At 48.5% G+C, this 20247-nt stretch overlaps 1 protein-coding gene across 1 annotated transcript in view; it reads right to left on the reverse strand.

Annotated features, from left to right (window-relative positions):
• LOC135806605 (AP-5 complex subunit beta-1-like) overlaps positions 1-20247 on the reverse strand; it is a 52468-nt gene that overhangs the window by 25993 nt on the left and 6228 nt on the right. Inside the window, exons 7-14 of the mRNA XM_065320811.1 lie at positions 11036-11095; positions 10134-10208; positions 6575-6652; positions 6068-6126; positions 5730-5784; positions 5183-5230; positions 1535-1663; positions 720-758 (exon numbers count right to left, since the gene is read on the reverse strand). Coding sequence (XP_065176883.1) covers positions 720-758; positions 1535-1663; positions 5183-5230; positions 5730-5784; positions 6068-6126; positions 6575-6652; positions 10134-10208; positions 11036-11095 — 543 coding nt within the window. The remainder of the gene's footprint in view (positions 1-719; positions 759-1534; positions 1664-5182; positions 5231-5729; positions 5785-6067; positions 6127-6574; positions 6653-10133; positions 10209-11035; positions 11096-20247) is intronic.

The raw sequence follows: 20247 nt of genomic DNA on the forward strand, positions 1-20247 counted from the left end.
ACACACACGCACACACACACACGCGCGCACACACACGCGCGCGCACACACACACACACACACACACACATGCACACACACACACACACACACACGCGCACACATGTACACACACACACACACACATGAACACACACACACACACACACACACACACACACACACACACACACACACACACACACACACACACACACACGTGCATTGCTTTTAGAAATGGTTGCTGTTTCATGAAACAATGATGGTGAAGCAATGAGACTTCACACACTTCAACCATCACCACTATTACATGTGCTCTCTGTGCAACCATGGCTACCATGCCTACCATGCCTACCAAACCAGCAACAAAATGACTTTAAAAAATTCAAAACCGATCCGAGGCACAGCTATTATGTGACGGGCTCGTAATCGGAGTGTGTGATAACTGATAACATACTAGAAAGAGTTCTTTGAAAGAGAAACTCAATAGAAATGTAACTTAATCAGGGTCTCTGCTAGTATCAAGTGTCACCATGTACAGTGCTGCTCAATGAAATCCAGTCCCGTCACTTAAGTACGCGCTGGGCGTTGCGCAGCCCTAGACCTGTGAACAGTGGGCTTCGAAACGGTGCAAGGCGTAAACTTGAGTGCCGCGACTGAATTTCATTGAGCAGGACTGTACATAGGCAGAGAGAGTGTGTGTGTGTGGGGGGGGGGGGGGTCTTTGCAGTTTGCACCTACCGTTGGTGCTAAGCCAGTCCATCGTACACAGTCCATCAACTAAACAACAACAATAACATTAGCAGCATTGGCAATAGCAGCAGCAGCAACAAGCATAGAGGAAGATTTACGCTACAAAATATCCAGTTGTGATTTAGAAGGTGCACACTAGTACATGTAGTGATAGTTATGATGGAGCACCAGGCTGAGGACCCAGTGTCACACTAACTGTCATGTACACACACCGGCGTTCAGTAGTAGTAGTAGTAGTGTTCTTTCTGCACAGAGGCCATGCAATCACTTGGCACATTGTAGGACAGTCCATGTCTACATATCTGAATACTATGTAGTCCATGTACTCATTTCATCCCATATTCGTGATGTTGTGCTGCACAGAACATGCTCAGTGTCTAACATTATGAATAGTCCTCTCCCAGATTATTCCTCTCACCTGCATTGCCACAGCTATAGAGGCTAGTATTAGTGATATGAGTCATTACTGCATGCCTCTATTGCGGGACACCATACATGTAGAGCTATACACTGATCTGTACTACACCGCTGTGTGTTGCCACACAATACCACATACACCCTTGCATGTGCCCAGGGTGTGGAACACTACACTAAGCATAGCTATACTAATGCACAACGACATAGCTGTTTAACGTACAATAGTGATAGAATAGACACACACACACACACACACACACACACACACACACACACACACACACACACACACACACACACACACACACACAAACATACACACAAACAGACACACACACACACACACACACGCACACAGCGACAGCAAAGCAGAGACACATACTAACCTCTCTAATAGTCAGCAAGTGGCAGCCTGGTGTCATCAGTGGGGTAAACTCCATGACAACCGACACTGCTCGCCGTAACTCCTTTGTATCAACTATACTTGGCAGCAGTGAGCCAAGAGACAGACGCGCCTGATAACACACACACACATACGCACACACACACACACACACACACACACACACACACACACACACACACACACACACACACACACACACACAAACACACGCACACACACACGCACGCACACCCGCACATATACACACATAACAACCATACTCTTCTTGAAGTGAATGTACCGTATTTTCCCAAGAATAAACCGCACTTGAGTATAAGCTATGCCCAGGTGTTTCGCAACGAAATGCAGACATTACACACACACAAACGGTCACACAAGTACCGCGGCTGCTGCAAGGCTCAGATGGACAACTTGAAAGCTGAATCGTTGGCTCAGAAGGCTCAGATGGACAACTTGAAAGCTGAATCGTTGGCTCAGAAGGCTCAGATTGACAAATTGCAATTCGAAATTGCCACAGATGTTCGAGAAGTGCAGCAACGAGCTTTTCACCCTTCTTGCAAAACTGTATGGTGGTGCTAGGCGGCAGGATGGCCTGCTCTACCAGCGTGCAAGCTTTCTCTGTTTGGGGGCTGCCGTCCGACGGATATTCCTGGAAAGTCGCCAGTGGGACATCATCAAGGATGCCGAGTTCCAGCGATGCAACAACGCCCTGGATGGCATGCTGAAGAAGTGTAAACAGTAAGGTGAGCTGCGACCTGTGGAACACAAAGTTATCATAACTGATAACGATTTAGCCAAGATGAAGGACGTGCATGGAGCCAGATGTCCTGAATATGAAGGTCTGGTTTTATGTGACATACCACTTTAGTCTGCGAAGGCCGAGAAATGCAACGCAACCTCAAATAGAGTGACCTTCAGCTGTGCAAGGATGAAAGCAGGAACGAGTGCTTCCAAAATGCTGTGCATCATGCCACCAAACAATCACCGCGCCGGCATTGGAGACCGGTCTGAGAAAGGGGCGAAGGCGGCTCCAGAAGCCGGGAAGTGGAAGTGCGGCGGGAGCTTCCCCGATCTCACCGTCCTTGTTCCGCCAGCTGATGTCCATCCTGACCCAATCAGATGCGTCGTCATTGGGGGATCTGCAGTCACGATTCGTCTTCCTATGCTCTACACATCCTCCAGCGTTCAGGTGTTGTGGCGACGGCCGTTGCTAACCCGGGCATTGCCGACAGGCTTCTCCAATGTTGTCACGGTGGATGGAGGTCTGCGTCCTCCAAGGATAAGTATATAAATTAGAAGTTCTCCATCGCCGTATACTGCGCATCATATTTCGTACTGATCGTTATATCTCAAATCTAGACTTGTATGCTGCTGCATCCACTACCACTCTGCAACACTACCTGTCCTTGATGCTTCCAAGTGCACCCTGGCACATTCAATTTTTCTTGACCAGCACCCTGCTCATTTACAGTCACTTAATTGGTTTAAGTCAGGTGGCACCACCCGAAGCTGCGTTCGTTTCCCCCTAGCTAGGTCTACCCTATTCGTAAATTCCCCTTTCTTTTCCTCCTACTCCACGTGGCTCCAACTGCCTCCCAGTGTTAGACAAGCTCCAGATATGCCCAAATTCCGTACCCTCGTCAGACAGCACTTCAGTATCTCCCAGTAAACAAAATCACAGTCACCACTTCCGCTGCATAGCTCGCTGAGCATCCCATTGCTTTGTAAGTTGCTAATCCCTTCCCACTTTGTGTACGTACTCTTCATTTTCTTTTTTCTCTTCTTCCGTGGTTGGTCTCACCCTCTCCTCAATTCAATTGGCTGTCTTGACATGCCACGATGTGCAGAAATAAATAAATATCGCTTACTCACAACGAGACTTGCTCTCTGTGTCCACAGCCATTGCTTCCGTCTGACTATCCTTTGCTTCATGAGTATATTCTCTGATAGACTACTACCCCCGGTACAAACCGGTCTGTGAGTGAAATGTGTTGCTTTTTCATGGCTGAGCATAACAAAATAGTGTAATTTTTCACTCACCAGTTTCTTTCTGCGTACTGCTGCTCTTCCACTGCGCAACTCTCCCCAACCTGTCATCGTGGTCTTGTGCTTCCTTGCGGTAACTTGGAGTTCCCGCCCACCCTCCCTTGGGATCCGTGCTTTTTGCTTTGCCTCTGTTGTTTTGATTTTCCATTGAATGCTGCAGGCAGTGTTTGTTTGCCAAGGGTCTCGGTTTTCATGTTGCCTTTTCTTCTCGCTTCTCTTCTGGTTGGGTGTAATTGGAAGTGGGGCAGATCCGAAATTGGTAGATATTTTTCACCGGAAGACGAGTTGTTCCCCCAGCCCAGTTGAGCAGTTGCGGCTGGACATTTAGGGATTCATGTTTTCCAGGTGGTCCCCTGCTGCCCAGTCACCCACACCGTACCATTGCTCTGCTCGAGTTTTTACTTTTTAGCTAACATCTCTCATGCTGGCCGATATTCTCTTGTTCGCTTTATGGCCATATTGCTAGCGTGCGGCTGTGAGTGAGGCTGTGAGTATGGCTGTGAGTGTGGATTTGCTGTGCACTTCCGGTCGTGAGTATATTCTCTGCTAGACCACTACCACAAGTACAAATCGGTTGCTCTGTAAGGCCGTCATCACACCATGTTCTCTGACTCCCGTTTACGTTTACGTCTACGGTGAAAAATCCAAAACGGGTGGTCGTGTCATCAAACAGGCACAGTTCTTGACCCATACACGCCGTCATGTTTTGGAGAAATTCGAAGTCTCAAATGCACGTAAAAGGTCACTTGGAAAAAGGCTGGGGGAGATACGCACATTCATCCAAAAACATGTATACCCCCTCCCTACCACGTCTACGTTTCCCGTTTCCTCTGCTCCCGTTTTTACCCCGTACATGGATCATCATGACAACCATCATGATAACCGACCAAAAACTCCCAACGTGGACATAGACGCAGCGCTTTGTACCGTAGCGTGATGACAGCCTTAGCAAAAACTTATTCTTTTTTCCAACTTTTTATGCACACGACATCCTTCCCCTGTGAACAAGTTTATCCTGTTGTGTATGAAGTGAGTGCGCTGGTACAGGCAAATCCAACATCAGATTTGTCACACTCACAACATCTGGTAACCATTAGCCTTCTGATAAATCACACTTTCAAGCAATAACAAGTTGGAGCAGAACAACTGCATTCCTCCTGTATGTGAGCGGAAATCCCGTGTGTCGATGACACACACACACACGCACACACACACACACACACACGCCACGAGTGCGCACCCCCCCCCCCCCCCCCACACACACATACACACGAGCGCATGCACGAGTGCGCACCCCCCACAACACACACACACACACGCACGTACCCACGCACCCACCCACCCACACATGTCTAGTCTATCCAGGGCAATGTGCATCTCTAGTGTCGCCTACTACATTGCAGTAAAGAGTTGCCTCAGGGAGAAATACTAGACTGTACAGCCCTAGATTAGCACTATGAGTGTATGAGTGTATGAAGAATAGTGTGCTGTGAACATGACTCTACTCTACCTGTGAGAATGCATGTTAGTCTGTTATTGGTCCCACCTCCCCCACCTCTCCCACCTCCCCCACCTCTCTTACCTTGCTGTCAGCATCAAGATCAGGTAGTGATTCAGGAAGAGTGTACGGCTGTGGGGAGCAAACACACATACGCACACACACGCACGCACACACACACGCACATACGTGCACACGCACACACGCACGCACACACACACACGCACACACACACACACACACACACACACACACACACACACACACACACACTTGCATTACTGTTTTGAATCACCAGTAATGTCTTCATAGATATCGGTACCTAAAAAACTAATTTGATCTGATTATAGTTGAAGTAGAATGTTGAGTTCAGATGGCCGAAAATTCACAGTCTGAGGTGCGGCTTATACTCCGAATTTAAAAGGACATGTTTAGGCCCCAAAAGTGGGGGGGGGGGGGGGTTGCAACTTAGACCCCTGGTGCGGCTAGCACTCCAGAAAATATGGCGGTTAACATAAACAATCGTCAAAAACCCAGGAAGTCCTGTAATGATCAGGTACACAGCACCGGAGTGTGTGACCAAGCATTCACATAAATGTACACTAGTAGTGGTAGTACACACATAACATACCAAGAGAGGTTCTGATCGGCTAGTTATCCAATGATTCAGAGACTGCTCAGTATGCCTTCAGAGAATACACCAACAACACAAACACAAACACAAGTACACATGCACAGACATGCGCAGACACACACACGCACGCACGCACGCACGCACGCACACACACACACACACACGTGTACAAGCACATATGCAATACGGGAACATGTTTTAACTGCATCCACATGTCAACACATCTACAAGCTACTATCAAGCTCTCTGCCAATGCATTGCAGACATACCAATGATACCACGTAGTATGGAATAGTTTGGGAAAGAACAAGAACAAGGTGAGTGCAGGAACTGACCATTGTGGATCTGTGATGACCATATGAAGCACATGTTCCATTACTGTAACCGCAAGAGCCTAAAGCACACATGCCAACATGCACACCCACCCACATACATACACACACACACATGTACGCACACACCCACCCACATACATACACACACATGTACGCACACACACACACACACGCGCACGCATGCATGCACGCACGCACACACACAAGCACACAAGCACACAAGCACACATACATACACACACCTTTAATTTTCCACCGATGGCCAAAGTGTATTTCATACAAGCATGGCTGGCCTATGGCATAATTATACCAACAACAATGCTCATGGACATAACCTGTGTAAAACAGAAGTATAGAGATTGCATGCATTACAAAGATTGGCAGAGAGGCGGCATGTACTATACAGATTGGCAGCAGGGCTGGAAGAAAACAAAACAAAACAAGACCAGTGTCGGAAGAGTAGAGGCTGTTCCCTCTGGCTGCTGCACCCTACTCTCTCACACCTACCATGTAATCTTGTGCAATGTACGACTGCTCCATGTTAGCCATCACGAAGAAATGGCCCAACTTGACAGCCAACAAACCCTGAGCAGCAACACATCAAGTCAAAGGAAAACACATGTGTGATGCGGAACACAATCACACAAAGCAGCAGGCACAGGGCAGGCACAGGGCAGGCACAGGGCACCTTGCTATCACACAAAGCAGCAGGCACAGGGCACCTTGCTATCACACAAAGCAGGCACAGGGCACCTTGCTATCACACAAAGCAGCAGGCACAGGGCACCTTGCTATCACACAAAGCAGGCACAGGGCACCTTGCTATCACACAAAGCAGGCACAGGGCACCTTGCTATCACACAAAGCAGGCACAGGGCACCTTGCTATCACACAAAGCAGGCACAGGGCACCTTGCTATCACACAAAGCAGCAGGCACAGGGCACCTTGCTATCACACAAAGCAGCAGGCACAGGGCACCTTGCTATCACACAAAGCAGGCACAGGGCACCTTGCTATCACACAAAGCAGCAGGCACAGGGCACCTTGCTATCACACAAAGCAGGCACAGGGCACCTTGCTATCACACAAAGCAGGCACAGGGCACCTTGCTATCACACAAAGCAGGCACAGGGCACCTTGCTATCACACAAAGCAGGCACAGGGCACCTTGCTATCACACAAAGCAGGCACAGGGCACCTTGCAATCACACAAAGCAGGCACAGGGCACCTTGCTATCACACAAAGCAGGCACAGGGCACCTTGCTATCACACAAAGCAGGCACAGGGCACCTTGCTATCACACAAAGCAGCAGGCACAGGGCACCTTGCTATCACACAAAGCAGGCACAGGGCACCTTGCTATCACACAAAGCAGGCACAGGGCACCTTGCTATCACACAAAGCAGCAGGCACAGGGCACCTTGCTATCACACAAAGCAGGCACAGGGCACCTTGCTATCACACAAAGCAGGCACAGGGCACCTTGCTCAGCGTGCAATCGGGTAGAGGGGTCCAGAGGTACCAAACAAGTGATATGCACAGTTTGTCAGTTTTTACCGGCACACCAATTTCACTGAATTTTTGGTGCGGATGGAGATTTTATTCCTCTGCAGTCTTCCAATGTTTTATTCCTTTGCTAAGCTCCCACTGGTTGGAAACATACCTCACTACGTTCCTAGAGGCAATTGGAGTCGGTTGCAGTAGCCCCCCCCCCGCACGTTTGGGCTCCTCAGCCCACTGTTGCTTGATTCAGCTGGTTTCTTGCTCGCTGGACCCGTCATTTCAGTCGGTAGGACGGGTGCGGCGCATTCGTGCGTGCATGGCCTCGGGCTCTTGGTGACCTGGCTTTGGTGTGTCAGCGTACTACTGGCGCATGGGTCCCGCACATTCCTCGTGAATTCTGCGTTGTTGGGCTCGTGAGGCATGTTGCAGTCGCGTTCTGGTGCTGCTCGCCCTTGTTGTCCGTGCAAATCTTGTTCCTGTGCACAGGATGGGAGATGTTGTGGCAACTGTTATCCTGGCAGGGGTGGGAAGTGCACCAATTTCAGTAATATTGACCTGCAGAACACAGCTGTCGATGTTGGTGGTGATGCTCCTGGCGCAGGTTCAGTGCCAGATGTTCCGCCTGGTTGGGTGCCTCGCCGTGGCGTGGCACGGCATGCACCAGGTTCCTGGCCTCAGTCTTCCCGTGATGGCACATCAGGAGATACTCAGGTGTCTGCTCCTGCCTCTGCATCTGCGGTACTATCTTCAAAGTGCTTGCATAATAACACATATGGCGCATCTATCAAGCTTTTTCTGCCAGAATGAGATGGTGGAAGTATCTTGTCATGCGAGGGCACCTGCCCAGGGAGACCCTTTGGCAATGGCCATGTATGCGTTTGCCATTTGCCCTATGATCCGTGATTTGCAGAGTCAACATCCTAACATACAACAATGCTGGTATGTCGATGACGGCGATGCTGGAGGAAAACTTGACGGCGCACTGGCGTACTGGAAGAGTCTCAGTGCCCTCAGACCAGACTTGGGCTATTTCCCCAAACTCTAAGAAAACTATCCTACTAGTGAAACCGGAGATGGAAAATCGTGCGCAGCAGTTGTTTGCGTCTACCGGCATCTCAGTGAAGACTGACGGTGCTCACTCCTTGGGTGGTGCAGTTGGCCAGCACCAGTTGTTGCTATGATTGCGGCGAAAGGAGATGCGGGTGGTGTGTAGGCTGCCTCAGCGCTATTCGCTCGACCCGTGGTGGATATGGATGGTCATATTTCTAGTGGCTCTCCACCTGAAGAATCCACCCCTGGTTCACATGCCAGCTCGTTTGTCAGTGATCTCTCGCAGATGCTGACCAGGGTCCCTGAAGCAATCAGAGCGTTCTCGTTTCAACTCATTGCTGCGGCAGAGGAATGAGGAGCTAAAGGAACTCCTCAGCCCATCCCAGCAACTGCTAGTTGATATAGCTGGTGAGGCGGGGTATCCAGCTGGATGACGGCTGACCCCTCCACCGGTGACTTTGTGCTGAACAAGTCGGATTTTCCTGATGAGTTGGCAAATAAATTTCGTTACGGTTGGCCCCACCGTGCCTTGCCAAGCACATATGTGTGTGTGTGTGTGTGTGTGGAGCGGTTCTGTCTTTGGATCACGCCGCGACGTGTCCCACAGGGGGTTATCCCACCCTGAGGCACAACGCGCTGCGTGATCTTCTGGCTGATGCCATGGACGTTGCTCTACCGGATGTCCGGATTGAGCCTTCCCTTCTGCCACTGGGGGGGGGGGGGGGGGGTGAGTCACTCTCCGGAGCCTCGGCCAATAGGAGAGACGAAGCCCGGTTGGACATCTGTGCAAGAGGTTTCTGGTCTCGACAGCAGGATGCATTTCTTGATGTTAGGGTGACTCACCCATCAGCGTCCGTGTTGTCGAGGGGGCAACCTCTTGCACAGAATGTCCAGGAATGAAAGCCAGAAGAAGAGAGCATATCTAAAGCGTGTAGTGGATGTTGAGAGAGGTGCATTCACACCTTTGGTCTTCAGTACCAATTGCCTCTGTGGGTGTGAATGTCTGCGAGCTTTAAAGAATCTGATTGGCTTGATCGTCATGCATCATTCTGGCTTCCGCGGCTGCCGGACCTCATATTTGCGTAGGCGATCCGGGGCTTCATCATTCCTGGATGAGTGCCGTCTATGTTCTTTGTAGACGCGCCTTCCGGCTAATACCGGCCCACTTTACAAGTAGGGATGGTCTGGAATTTTAGCCGGCTTTTTAGTTGTGCTATGGCAAAATAACGATCTGCTTTGATAGCAGTGGTGACTGCGACTCTGTAATGATTGCCTGTGAGCATGCGTTGACTTTGGATTTGTCTATTCATCTTTCTGGATCATGTTATCATGGATTTTTCAATAACGTTCTTTGAGTCATTTCACACTATCCATCAGCAACAGTTGACCGCATACACCACTCTCACACTATCCCTCAGCAACAGTTGACCGCATACATCCCTCTCACACTATCCCTCAGCAACAGTTGACCGCATACACCCCTCTCACACTATCCCTGAGCAATAGCTTACCGGATACATCAGCTCTAACTCTCTGAGGCAGTGACAAGCACATGACCGCACGGCAGATTGATCGTGTGCATTCACCTACATGTAACACACAAACACATTAGAGCAGAGTAGACTAGTAGAGCAACTACTAGTATACCGTACACCCTGTAGCCTCATACACAGGTACCTACATTGAGATAAAGAGTGGCAGTGAGTTAGCTTAAAAAAGTGTTCTAAGAAAGGCTGGGAGATAACAATCCGCACGGCATCTGACCAGACAACACAATGGCCCTACAGGTAAGTACTGGACAGCAGCCGCTGCCATAGAGCACACAGAGCACATAGAGTACAGTGTGACAAGAAATTGGAGGAGTAGGTTATCTACCACGGTCTCGGTCATAACTAAACTGTTTTCCTTCCGTGAAAAATATCGAAAATGCTTTCTCCCTGTAGCCGTTCACAGCCTAGTGTTGACAGGTCCAGGGCTGCACATTGAGCAGCACTGTAGATCTACTATTGATCAATTCCACGCGATAGCTGCACAGATGTTCATCCTATCATACAGTACATGGATACCCATCCTATCATACTGTGCACACATGCAATCATCCCACCGTACAGTACACATGTGCACCCTCTCTAACAATGCAAGAGGAGAGATTGTGTACAGAGGGAAAGCTCAGCTGCAACCCTAGATGTGTTGGTGTTCACGCTGAGAGCTGTACTATTCGGCTACAAACTCTATTGGCATGGGCATGGGCACACAGGTTGCTGCTGCAAGATACCCACTGCTGGTGGTGGTGGGGCATGCTTACATGTGAGAGGCTGCATACAATTACAAATAGCCGTTAGACACAGTCTGGCGCACCCTGGCCAAAAACAAGTAATGACCCTGCATGCACACTGATATCGTACATGTTTACCTTGGAAAGGCTGGCCAATAAGGAACTGATGAACCCAGACAGCAGCTGTGATTGACTGACCTGATGAAACACACATACAACATACACACGCAACAACAATGACGATGACGACAACAACATCATCATCATCCTAACATTGATACAAAATACGCATGGAAAAGAGAGTAAATACAAACTACTGAAGTACACGTATTGTAGTCACCACTCCATCACCAGTGTGTCAACAAGCGGATTCCACCGGCCCTCTTTACCATCTTCTCACATACACCGCCCTGGCAGCAACACCAGTAGAACTGCGGTTGGCTAGACTGGAGACCAGCACATTGCAATAGCCATAGATCTAGCAGTGTCCAGCTGAAGGTATGCAGCCCCCCCCCCCCCCTCACACACACACCCTGCTGAACAAGTTACGGCGCCCTATCGTTAAGCATCTAGCCGATGCCAGTCACTAGCAATGTACTCAGGGAATGAAGACAAAAACCATCCGCCTGCAGCACAGAATACCAGGTCTTAGTAGTGTGCTCTCTTTGCTGTAAACGTGGAGGGGGTCTCTAAGGGAGGACTGTCAAGCTCAAGAAGAGATGACCGAACAAGAACATTGTCTGCGCGAGAGTCTTGTCATCCTTAGTCTAGGAGCCAGGGGGTCATCAGAACCTACCCTTCAGACAGTTGTAGACCGTCGTGATGGGTAGAAGAGGTGCACTGAGTTCTTGTCCACTAACTTTTATCTGTATAGATAACGAGTACCGTGTTTGCCCGATTGTAAGTCGCACCCCCATTTCCAGGTCTATGTCATATCTTTGAAGAAGGGCTGAGGCTTCCTGCAGCTTCATCTCTGAAAGGAATTCGGGTGGACACACCCATTCCCATAGCCCTGCACATCCGAACCAGTTCAGTTAGTCTACAACGTTTGGGCACTTGGCCATCGTCAGGTAATAACAATGAATACCGTGGAAGCCACACAACAGCAGTATATATACGCAGAGTGTAGCGCCAAAAAAAGATGCGAATTATGTCACCTAGTATGCAGAAGCTATGTCATATCGTTTCAATAGATTCACTTCAGTAGTAAGTCATGCTCGATTGTAAGTCGCACCTCCTTTGTTGGCCATGAAGTTAAGTGTAAAAAGGTGTAAGACTTATATTCGGCGAAATACGGTATGTTCTAAATCCTGTCGATGAAAGCCTCTAAACCTAGGAGAACTGCCAAAATGTCAGTTTCCATGAATAAGCCATGCCCTCAGTGCTATGATTTTCTTCAACGTTTGACTGTTGTTGCACGTTGGTTTTTTTTGAATTCTTTATTCTCACGATGGCACCATCGCCAATAAGAGATGTTTGTTGTTGTTTGAAATCTTTTATTCTCACGATGGCGTTGTTGTTGTTGTTGTTGTTGTTGTTGTTGCTGCTGCTGTTTCCATTGGCTTCTCACTGTCCCATTTTCATGACTTTCCAAGTTTCTCATGCGCATCTTGTCATATTTCTTATTTTCCTGTCGTGCCCGTCACACCTCCATGGATATCAGACCAGTCATGCCATGCAGTACAACTGGTGACCTGTTTTAAGAGTATGCAGTTGTGGCGATGACGCAGTGTGCCAAACAGCGTACCAAACATGAGCATCCAATCATGCCAATGTGCACGCGTTCAGCCTCTACAGTAGTACATAGTAGATACTAGGGATCATTGCAAGCAGAAAAGCTGAGAAGTGTTGCCTGAAGGCTTGTTCATACTACAGCTCGTGTTGGGAAATCGCATTGCGCGGCTGTCGCGGTGAAAAGTTTGACATGAGCTCAACTTCTCTGCTCCATCATGTTACCATGACCATATGCATTTTCGCGCTTTTCCATACTGTGAAGATTATACGAACGAGGTGTAATGGAATACACTGGCTTTGCACTCAACAAAAGAAGAAAAAAAAGACTTCTGCAGACCAGCAAACACAATCTACATTGTAAGCACACTGCGATCGCTGTTGTTATTGCTGTATTATTTTATTTCAACTGCTGATCACTACTATACAGTGCCCAGGCACACACTGTACACAGCACATTGTACACACTGTACACATTGTGCACACTGTACACAGCACACTGTACACAGCACAGCATACCTTTCACAGCCGGAGTACACAGCATGGAAAGCCAATGTGTACATGATTGTACATGTAAGTGCATCATACACACTATAATAATCATGTTACAGCAATTTTTTTCCCTACTACCGGCCTCTTGACATGTTACAGCAATCAGTTGCTGGGTGTACCAAGTCTTGTAGTCAGAGCAGCAGCAGCAGCAGCAGCTCTGGATGAACATGAAGTGATGGTACATGGTTTTAAACCTCCTCCGGGTTAGGTGCAGTGGAAATACAGGACGGATGTTATGTAACAATACAAGCCAGGAGATTATTAGATAAGAATAGATGGTTTCTCTCCTAGATGCAGTAAGGCAATTGCTCAAAGGTACTAGTACTTGGTCTCACAGTAGTAGTACTAGTAGAGAGTGTGATTGCACTGTGAGCAGACAGGAAGACAAGTAGACTGTTACAGGTTCTTGTCCAGCCGCAGGGGAGCTACATTTCTCAGCACGGTAACTGTTACTCGCCTGGTAGTGAGACAAAGAAACAAGTACCCCTACAAAATTGCCTTACTTGGTCAAGTAGGAAGCCATCTTGTGTGATAATCCCCTAGCTTGTATTGTTACACATAACATTCTACCCAATCTGTCCCAGAGGTCACAGAGCTCTAGTGCTAGACTACATACATGTACATTGGGCCACCAGACCAGGACATGTGCTAAGAGCTGGCGACAACATAGGATTACCCACGGCCGGGCTAGCAAAGACCCCAGACCACTGTGCAGGTACTGTGTGCATTGCAAACACCCATCACACCCATCACACCCATCACACAGACACACACACACACATACACACACACACACACACTATACAAACCAGAGCAGCACCTGCAGCAGTAGCAGATGAGCAGCCTGAGTGACTACTAAACTAGTACTCATCAGACTCAGCATACTGAGCACAGTCACAGTGGTGGTGGTGGTGGTGTCCTGGAGATGGCATGGCTAAGAAGCCGACACTATTCCATGGAAAACATGTAAATAATACTGTCACAGCTGTCACCCATCAACAGAAACTCCTATGGGCAAGCAATTAGCAAGCAATTAAACTCCCATGTAAAGCCGTCTGGCAGGGAGCGCTCTGACATGCAGATCTCGCTACAATACAAGCCCTTCTCCAGTTCCGGACCTTACTTCAAGCAACTCCAGGAAGCCCCTAGCCTACACAGACCACTGTACTATATTCCTAACCTCCAACATAACCACAGACAGACATGCAAATACACAGACAGATACACCGCCATGCCGCCTAACAGTCCTTGCAAAAGCTATGCAGCATTCTAGCAGATGGTTACACAGCCACAGGGGATACTGTTGTACAATACACAAGCCGGTAGACAGTGCTGCACTGTGGTAGTCATCACTGCCTATACATGTGTGTCGGAAGTGTAAAATAATACAACACTCCATTTTTCTTGTGTAAAAATTATTACTACCATCCAATTAACGCCAATAATGTAACTCATCACACGCACACTTACGCACGCACACACACACAGTTGTACTTCTACCATGGAGAGTAAAGATGCTACTACCAGAAAATGAGCACATATGCAGTACTGCTATTGACTGAAGCCCACATTGCCATGCACACGGCACACACAACTGGCCAAGCCCCGTGGGGCATGATGTTTGTTTTCCTACACACCCCGGCCCCTAGAACAACCCCAGTATGGCAGTGTTATGCAAATAACCAATATTAATCTTTGCTAGAGTCAACGACCTACTCAAAGGTAGATAGCACATCACAAACACAGCATGCAGTAACCCAGCATAACTGCACTGCCTGCACTGGTGTCAGCATTGACACAGGTCTAGTGCACACTCTACAACATAGTCCCCAACCACTTGAGCATGCCTTATGCCAGTTATGGACAATGACCTGGCACAGCACACTGGATAGAACCCAATCATCGTGTCCTCAGTGGCCAGATAGATAGTGATTGGAATGTGCCCCCCCCCCCCCCCCCCCCTCAGAGTGTGGGAGTTGGAGGAGCCAAGCCGCCAATAGTCATGATAGACACCTGTCCCCTACCCTTGCTCCATGATTTCAAAAACAATGCATGACTGTTTGCTCATTTGAATAATCAACACAGTGGCAAGCAAACACCCTGCGTACAGTAAGTGCTTTCAAAGTACTCGTCTATAACTAAGGAGAGCAGCTGCTGGCCAGTGGATCGGACCAGTGGATCAAACAGTTTAACCTTCACTAGCAGTGCTGAAAGTTTGCACATGCGCGTGTGCGCGCACACACACACACACACACACACACACACACACACGCACACTCCTACACACAAACACACACACACACAAACACACACACACACACACACACGCATTCAACTGATGTTGAGTAGAAACTAAATCGCTGCAAACTGGCCAAATGAAACTAACTAAAAATCTGCAGCCACCTGTACAGCCATCTACAGGTACATATTCTTTGTCTTTCTTTGATTTCATTGGTCTCTCACTAGACTCATTGGTCTGTCATTGCACCCTCAGGGAATGCCTTCTGTGGCCAAGATTGAACTTCGATTGAACTTATTACTGAAGTAGATGAATATCCTAACAAGAGAATAATAATGGAGGGGGGGGGGGGGCTAAAATTGCCCAGATCATGTTTCACCAAGATCGGTGCCAAAGGGCTCGAGAGCTACTCTTGGAACGTCCGCAACGAGTCGACCTGGATTAGTCACAATAAAACCTCATTCTACCTTATTTGTAAGGAAACTCTGTCCGTAGTGGTGTTGAACACGGTGTGCAGAGAATACTACCACTACAATGTACTGTGGAAACGTGTACATGTCGGTGTACATGTCGGAGTATAATACGCTCCGACAAGTACACGTATAATATATCGCTGCTATATTATATCAGCGATGATCCAGTGAATTTGAAGAAAGTAATCAATCTTTAACTGGTTGAGATTACACAAGATCATTCTATTCAAGACACACTAACAGAATAGTATTACCGTCATCACAATATTTAATACGCACAGTAACTGACTATTGAACATTGATACGCAATGGGCTAGTATTCATGTACGTGCACAACCTTACGAAGAGTAAACGACTACAGTATTACTCATGTACGTGCACAACCTTACGAAGAGTAAACGACTACAGTATTACTCATGTACGTGCACAACCTTACGAAGAGTAAACGACTACAGTATTACTCATGTACGTGCACAACCTTACGAAGAGTAAACGACTACAGTATTACTCATGTACCCCGCACAACCTTACGAAGAGTAAACGACTACAGTATTACTCATGTACCCCGCACAACAACCTTACAGTTCATACTAGCTACAGTCACAGCCAGTGCAGGGTGGAGCATCACCTTCTACTACGTAAGTTCTAGCATAGTATCACGGCTGTATCACAGGGCAGTCCTAGCATAGTATCACGGCTGTATGACAGGGCAGTCCTAGCACAGTATGACGGCTGTATCACAGGGCAGTCCTAGCACAGTATCACTGCTGTATGACAGGGCAGTCCTAGCACACAAGCACTCCCCTGCATCTAATGTACATAATCTACAGTGGTAAGCACCTGTTTTAGCATTTACATGCCACACACACACACACACACACACACACACACACACACACACACACACACACACACCTGTCCTGTCCTGTAGAGTCACTGCCGCAAAAGGGTCACGTGATCCCATCACTGGGAAACTTGAGAAGAGAGAGAGAGAGGACACGACGCTCGATGACGCTCCAGGTGCACGGGTAGTCGCATCCGCTTGCCGCATATGCACACGTGCTGGAAGGCTGAGCGCTCCTCTGCTGTTGGTCTATGAGCCACCCTTGAACAGCGATGCCTTCCCCGTCCCCGGACACCGCGAAAGCAGCGACCACACCTGTCACAATGCGCGGCACAACATCCCTCCGCCGGTGCCGACGCTCCGGTAGTTCCAGGTGGCACTGCGGCATCCACCGTTGAGGCACACACATGCCGGACCAAGCCACCGCGGCTTCTCAGCCACCGCCCACACCGCCCGCACTGACTGGCGCCCCGCTGCTCAGACACAGGCCGCGCACGCTCCTCCAGACACTTATGCCGAGCCATGTCTCCTTTCCGTGCAAAATCCCGTCCGCATACCGTACATACCACTCGGGGCGGAGGCTCAGGCACATTGTCAGGCTCTTGGTAGGTGCTGCGCCACTCCGCGCGAGACTCACATGCAACATCATACCATGATGCCTCCACGCCACGGGCACGTAGATCTCGGACAGCGCAGTCCTTCCATCTGCGGCGTGGGCCATGTGCTGGGCGACGCTGCAAGAAGGAGCCAAACAGTACCTGTTTTGGGATGCGGTTGTCCGGCATCCGCGCCACATGCCCCAACCACTCCAACCGCCGATGTGCAATTTTGTCTTTAATCGTCTCGGAGTCTCCCCAGCGCACCAGCAGCTCTTCGTTGGTGATGTGTTCGTCCCACATCCGGCCTCGAGAGACCCCGAGGATGGATCGGATGCACCTCATGCTGAAGGTTGAGAGCTTCTGCAGGTCATGCTGAAGGGGCGTCCAGCACTCAGAGCCATACAACAGCAGGGACAGAACGCAAGCATTGAATACGCACCGCTTGGTGTGCATCAGCAGATGTGGATTGGAGAATACAGACCTCCGAAGAGCACCGCAGGCCCTGGAGGCTTGGGCAATCCTTGCGGCGATGTCCCGGGACGAACGGCAACCGCTGTCCACTACAGAACCGAGGTATTTGAAATGCGGTACGCATTCCACCTCCGCTTGACCAAGTTGGAGGGGAGCGCGGTCAGTAAGCGTGATGCCGGGGCCAACAACTACAAACTGAGTCTTCGTTGCACTGATGGTCAAGCCGAATCCCGACGCCACCTCGTGAAGACAGCACAATGCTGCCCCCGCTCCAGACCGAGTCGTAGCGAATAAACAAGAGTCGTCAGCAAACTGGGAATCTGTTAGGCAATGGTGTTGGTCGTCACGGCGGGGTTTACGGTATAAATCGCTGCTGTATGCTGAGCGGAGAACACACACACACACACACACACACACACACACACACTACAGACCACATGCACAGTACATCAGGCATCGCCGGTTGCTCAATACGTATGTTTGCATGGCTGCATGCCGCTGACAACTTACACCATGTGCAAAGGAAGATAACACATCGCTCATCAGGGGGTGGAGAGTGAAGACGGTAGTATCAGGCTGGCTTACACTAGTAGCCCAGCAAGCCAGCACTTCACCACTGCCGCTGTACGTGTAAACGGTGGTTGGAAATTGCAAAAGATCGGTACGGTATCATAGCACATAATCTAGTTTTATTCCAATGGTACTCGGCTTACTCGTCACACCAATGAGACAATACAACTGCACTTCTGTCTTCAGTACGATGTGTGACCACCGCTGTATCATACATGTACTTGCAACTAATCAGACTTCAGGATTCTTTAAACGTTACACTTTTGCCTCATTCATGCAGTTTAATGATTGTTAAACAGGGAGATTTAACACCTTGATTCACTGTTGAGTGGTGGGGGATACACGTTTAGGCACCTTTTAGGCACATTCCCATCAAGTAGCTGCAATCTTACAAATTTGTTTACAAACGCCGCCCGCTTTCATCATATGTTAGACCCACAATAGCTAAGAACAAGATCCTGCCTGGCTTTTGCTGTGTGTGCTGACTCTGCACCAGTGAAAGGGACAGCCCACATATACATACCCACATATACATAACCACAAATACATACTGGTATGTGCACTGTGTAAAAAAGGCAGTCATTAAGGTGTAAATACACGTCTTTCACAAGTCTTCACATGTATTCTCCACACACATCACACTGTAAAGATTGGCTAGCAGCTGTGTAGAAACTTAGTTTTCCGCAATCATGTCTGCAAGATCAATGGCATGATTCACAGGTGTATATGATTGTATTGGACACACATGACTGACATGGCACCAGACTGAGACCAGGGTAACTGTAAACACAGTGATTTAACACAGATACTGACATGCTACATCAACAAGAACCACAGGCAACCATGAACAACCAGTACAAAGGCTACGTGACCAGATACACACAGACACGCTCCACTGGCAACACCAGAACTAAACAGTTCCGGGACTAATCATCAAGCCATTGATCAACCCCATTATGACTGAATGCAGCAATGACATGACAATGACACATTCCAGCACAACCCGGAAAAAGCCTGCTGATTACTAGTATATCCACCACCTATGTGCCAGAGACTGAGTGGCAGTAGCCATTACACATTACACATTTACACTTCACACTTCACAGTCACCTGTAAAAGAATTCTATACACAAACATCACACTTAGTCACCTGTAAAGAAGTAAGGATTGGCATTCACGATGGGCACTCATTATGGGCGGCACTCATGAGAGCCTCTTTAAGCAGGTCACGTAAACAAACTGGATGCTGATCAACAGCCATTTTGTTTTTTTACTTGCAAGCATTAGCTGTAAGTGCAGACAGGACTACACAGTCATCACCAGTCATACTGGTGTATATGTACATGGTACATTCATCACGAGTGACATCATAGTGGTGTATATGTACATGGTACATTCATCACGAGTGACATCATAGTGGTGTACACTATGCTAGAAGAGGTCCGGGGATCCGGGGTCTGCATTATGGCTATAGTATAATACGTGTGGTCGATGAGCACAAGGAGCACGTGAACAACACACAGACATAGATGATAGTCACGTGTGCATACATGACGTGTACACGTGTACAATGCCATGTACATGTATTATGTGTTCAGTCACGGAACTAACACTGCTACTAGTACTTGTTTGTTGAGTTCTGAAGATCACCAATACATGTATGTACATGTGTACTGAATTACTTCATTCACAGCTACACGTAGCTCCCACGGGATCACACCACAACACACCACAACTACTAGTATAAGTGCCAGTAAGACAGTACATGTACTTCTAACTACATGTAGAGTAGACGGTTCGATACCGGAACGCCTTGACAGCTAAATTTGTATAGACCCAAACCGATAATCAGCGTTGATTTTTCACTCGAA

The sequence above is a fragment of the Sycon ciliatum genome, chromosome 1 (assembly GCF_964019385.1).
Source record: "Sycon ciliatum chromosome 1, ocSycCili1.1, whole genome shotgun sequence".
In the NCBI taxonomy this organism is placed as follows: Eukaryota; Metazoa; Porifera; class Calcarea; order Leucosolenida; family Sycettidae; genus Sycon; species Sycon ciliatum.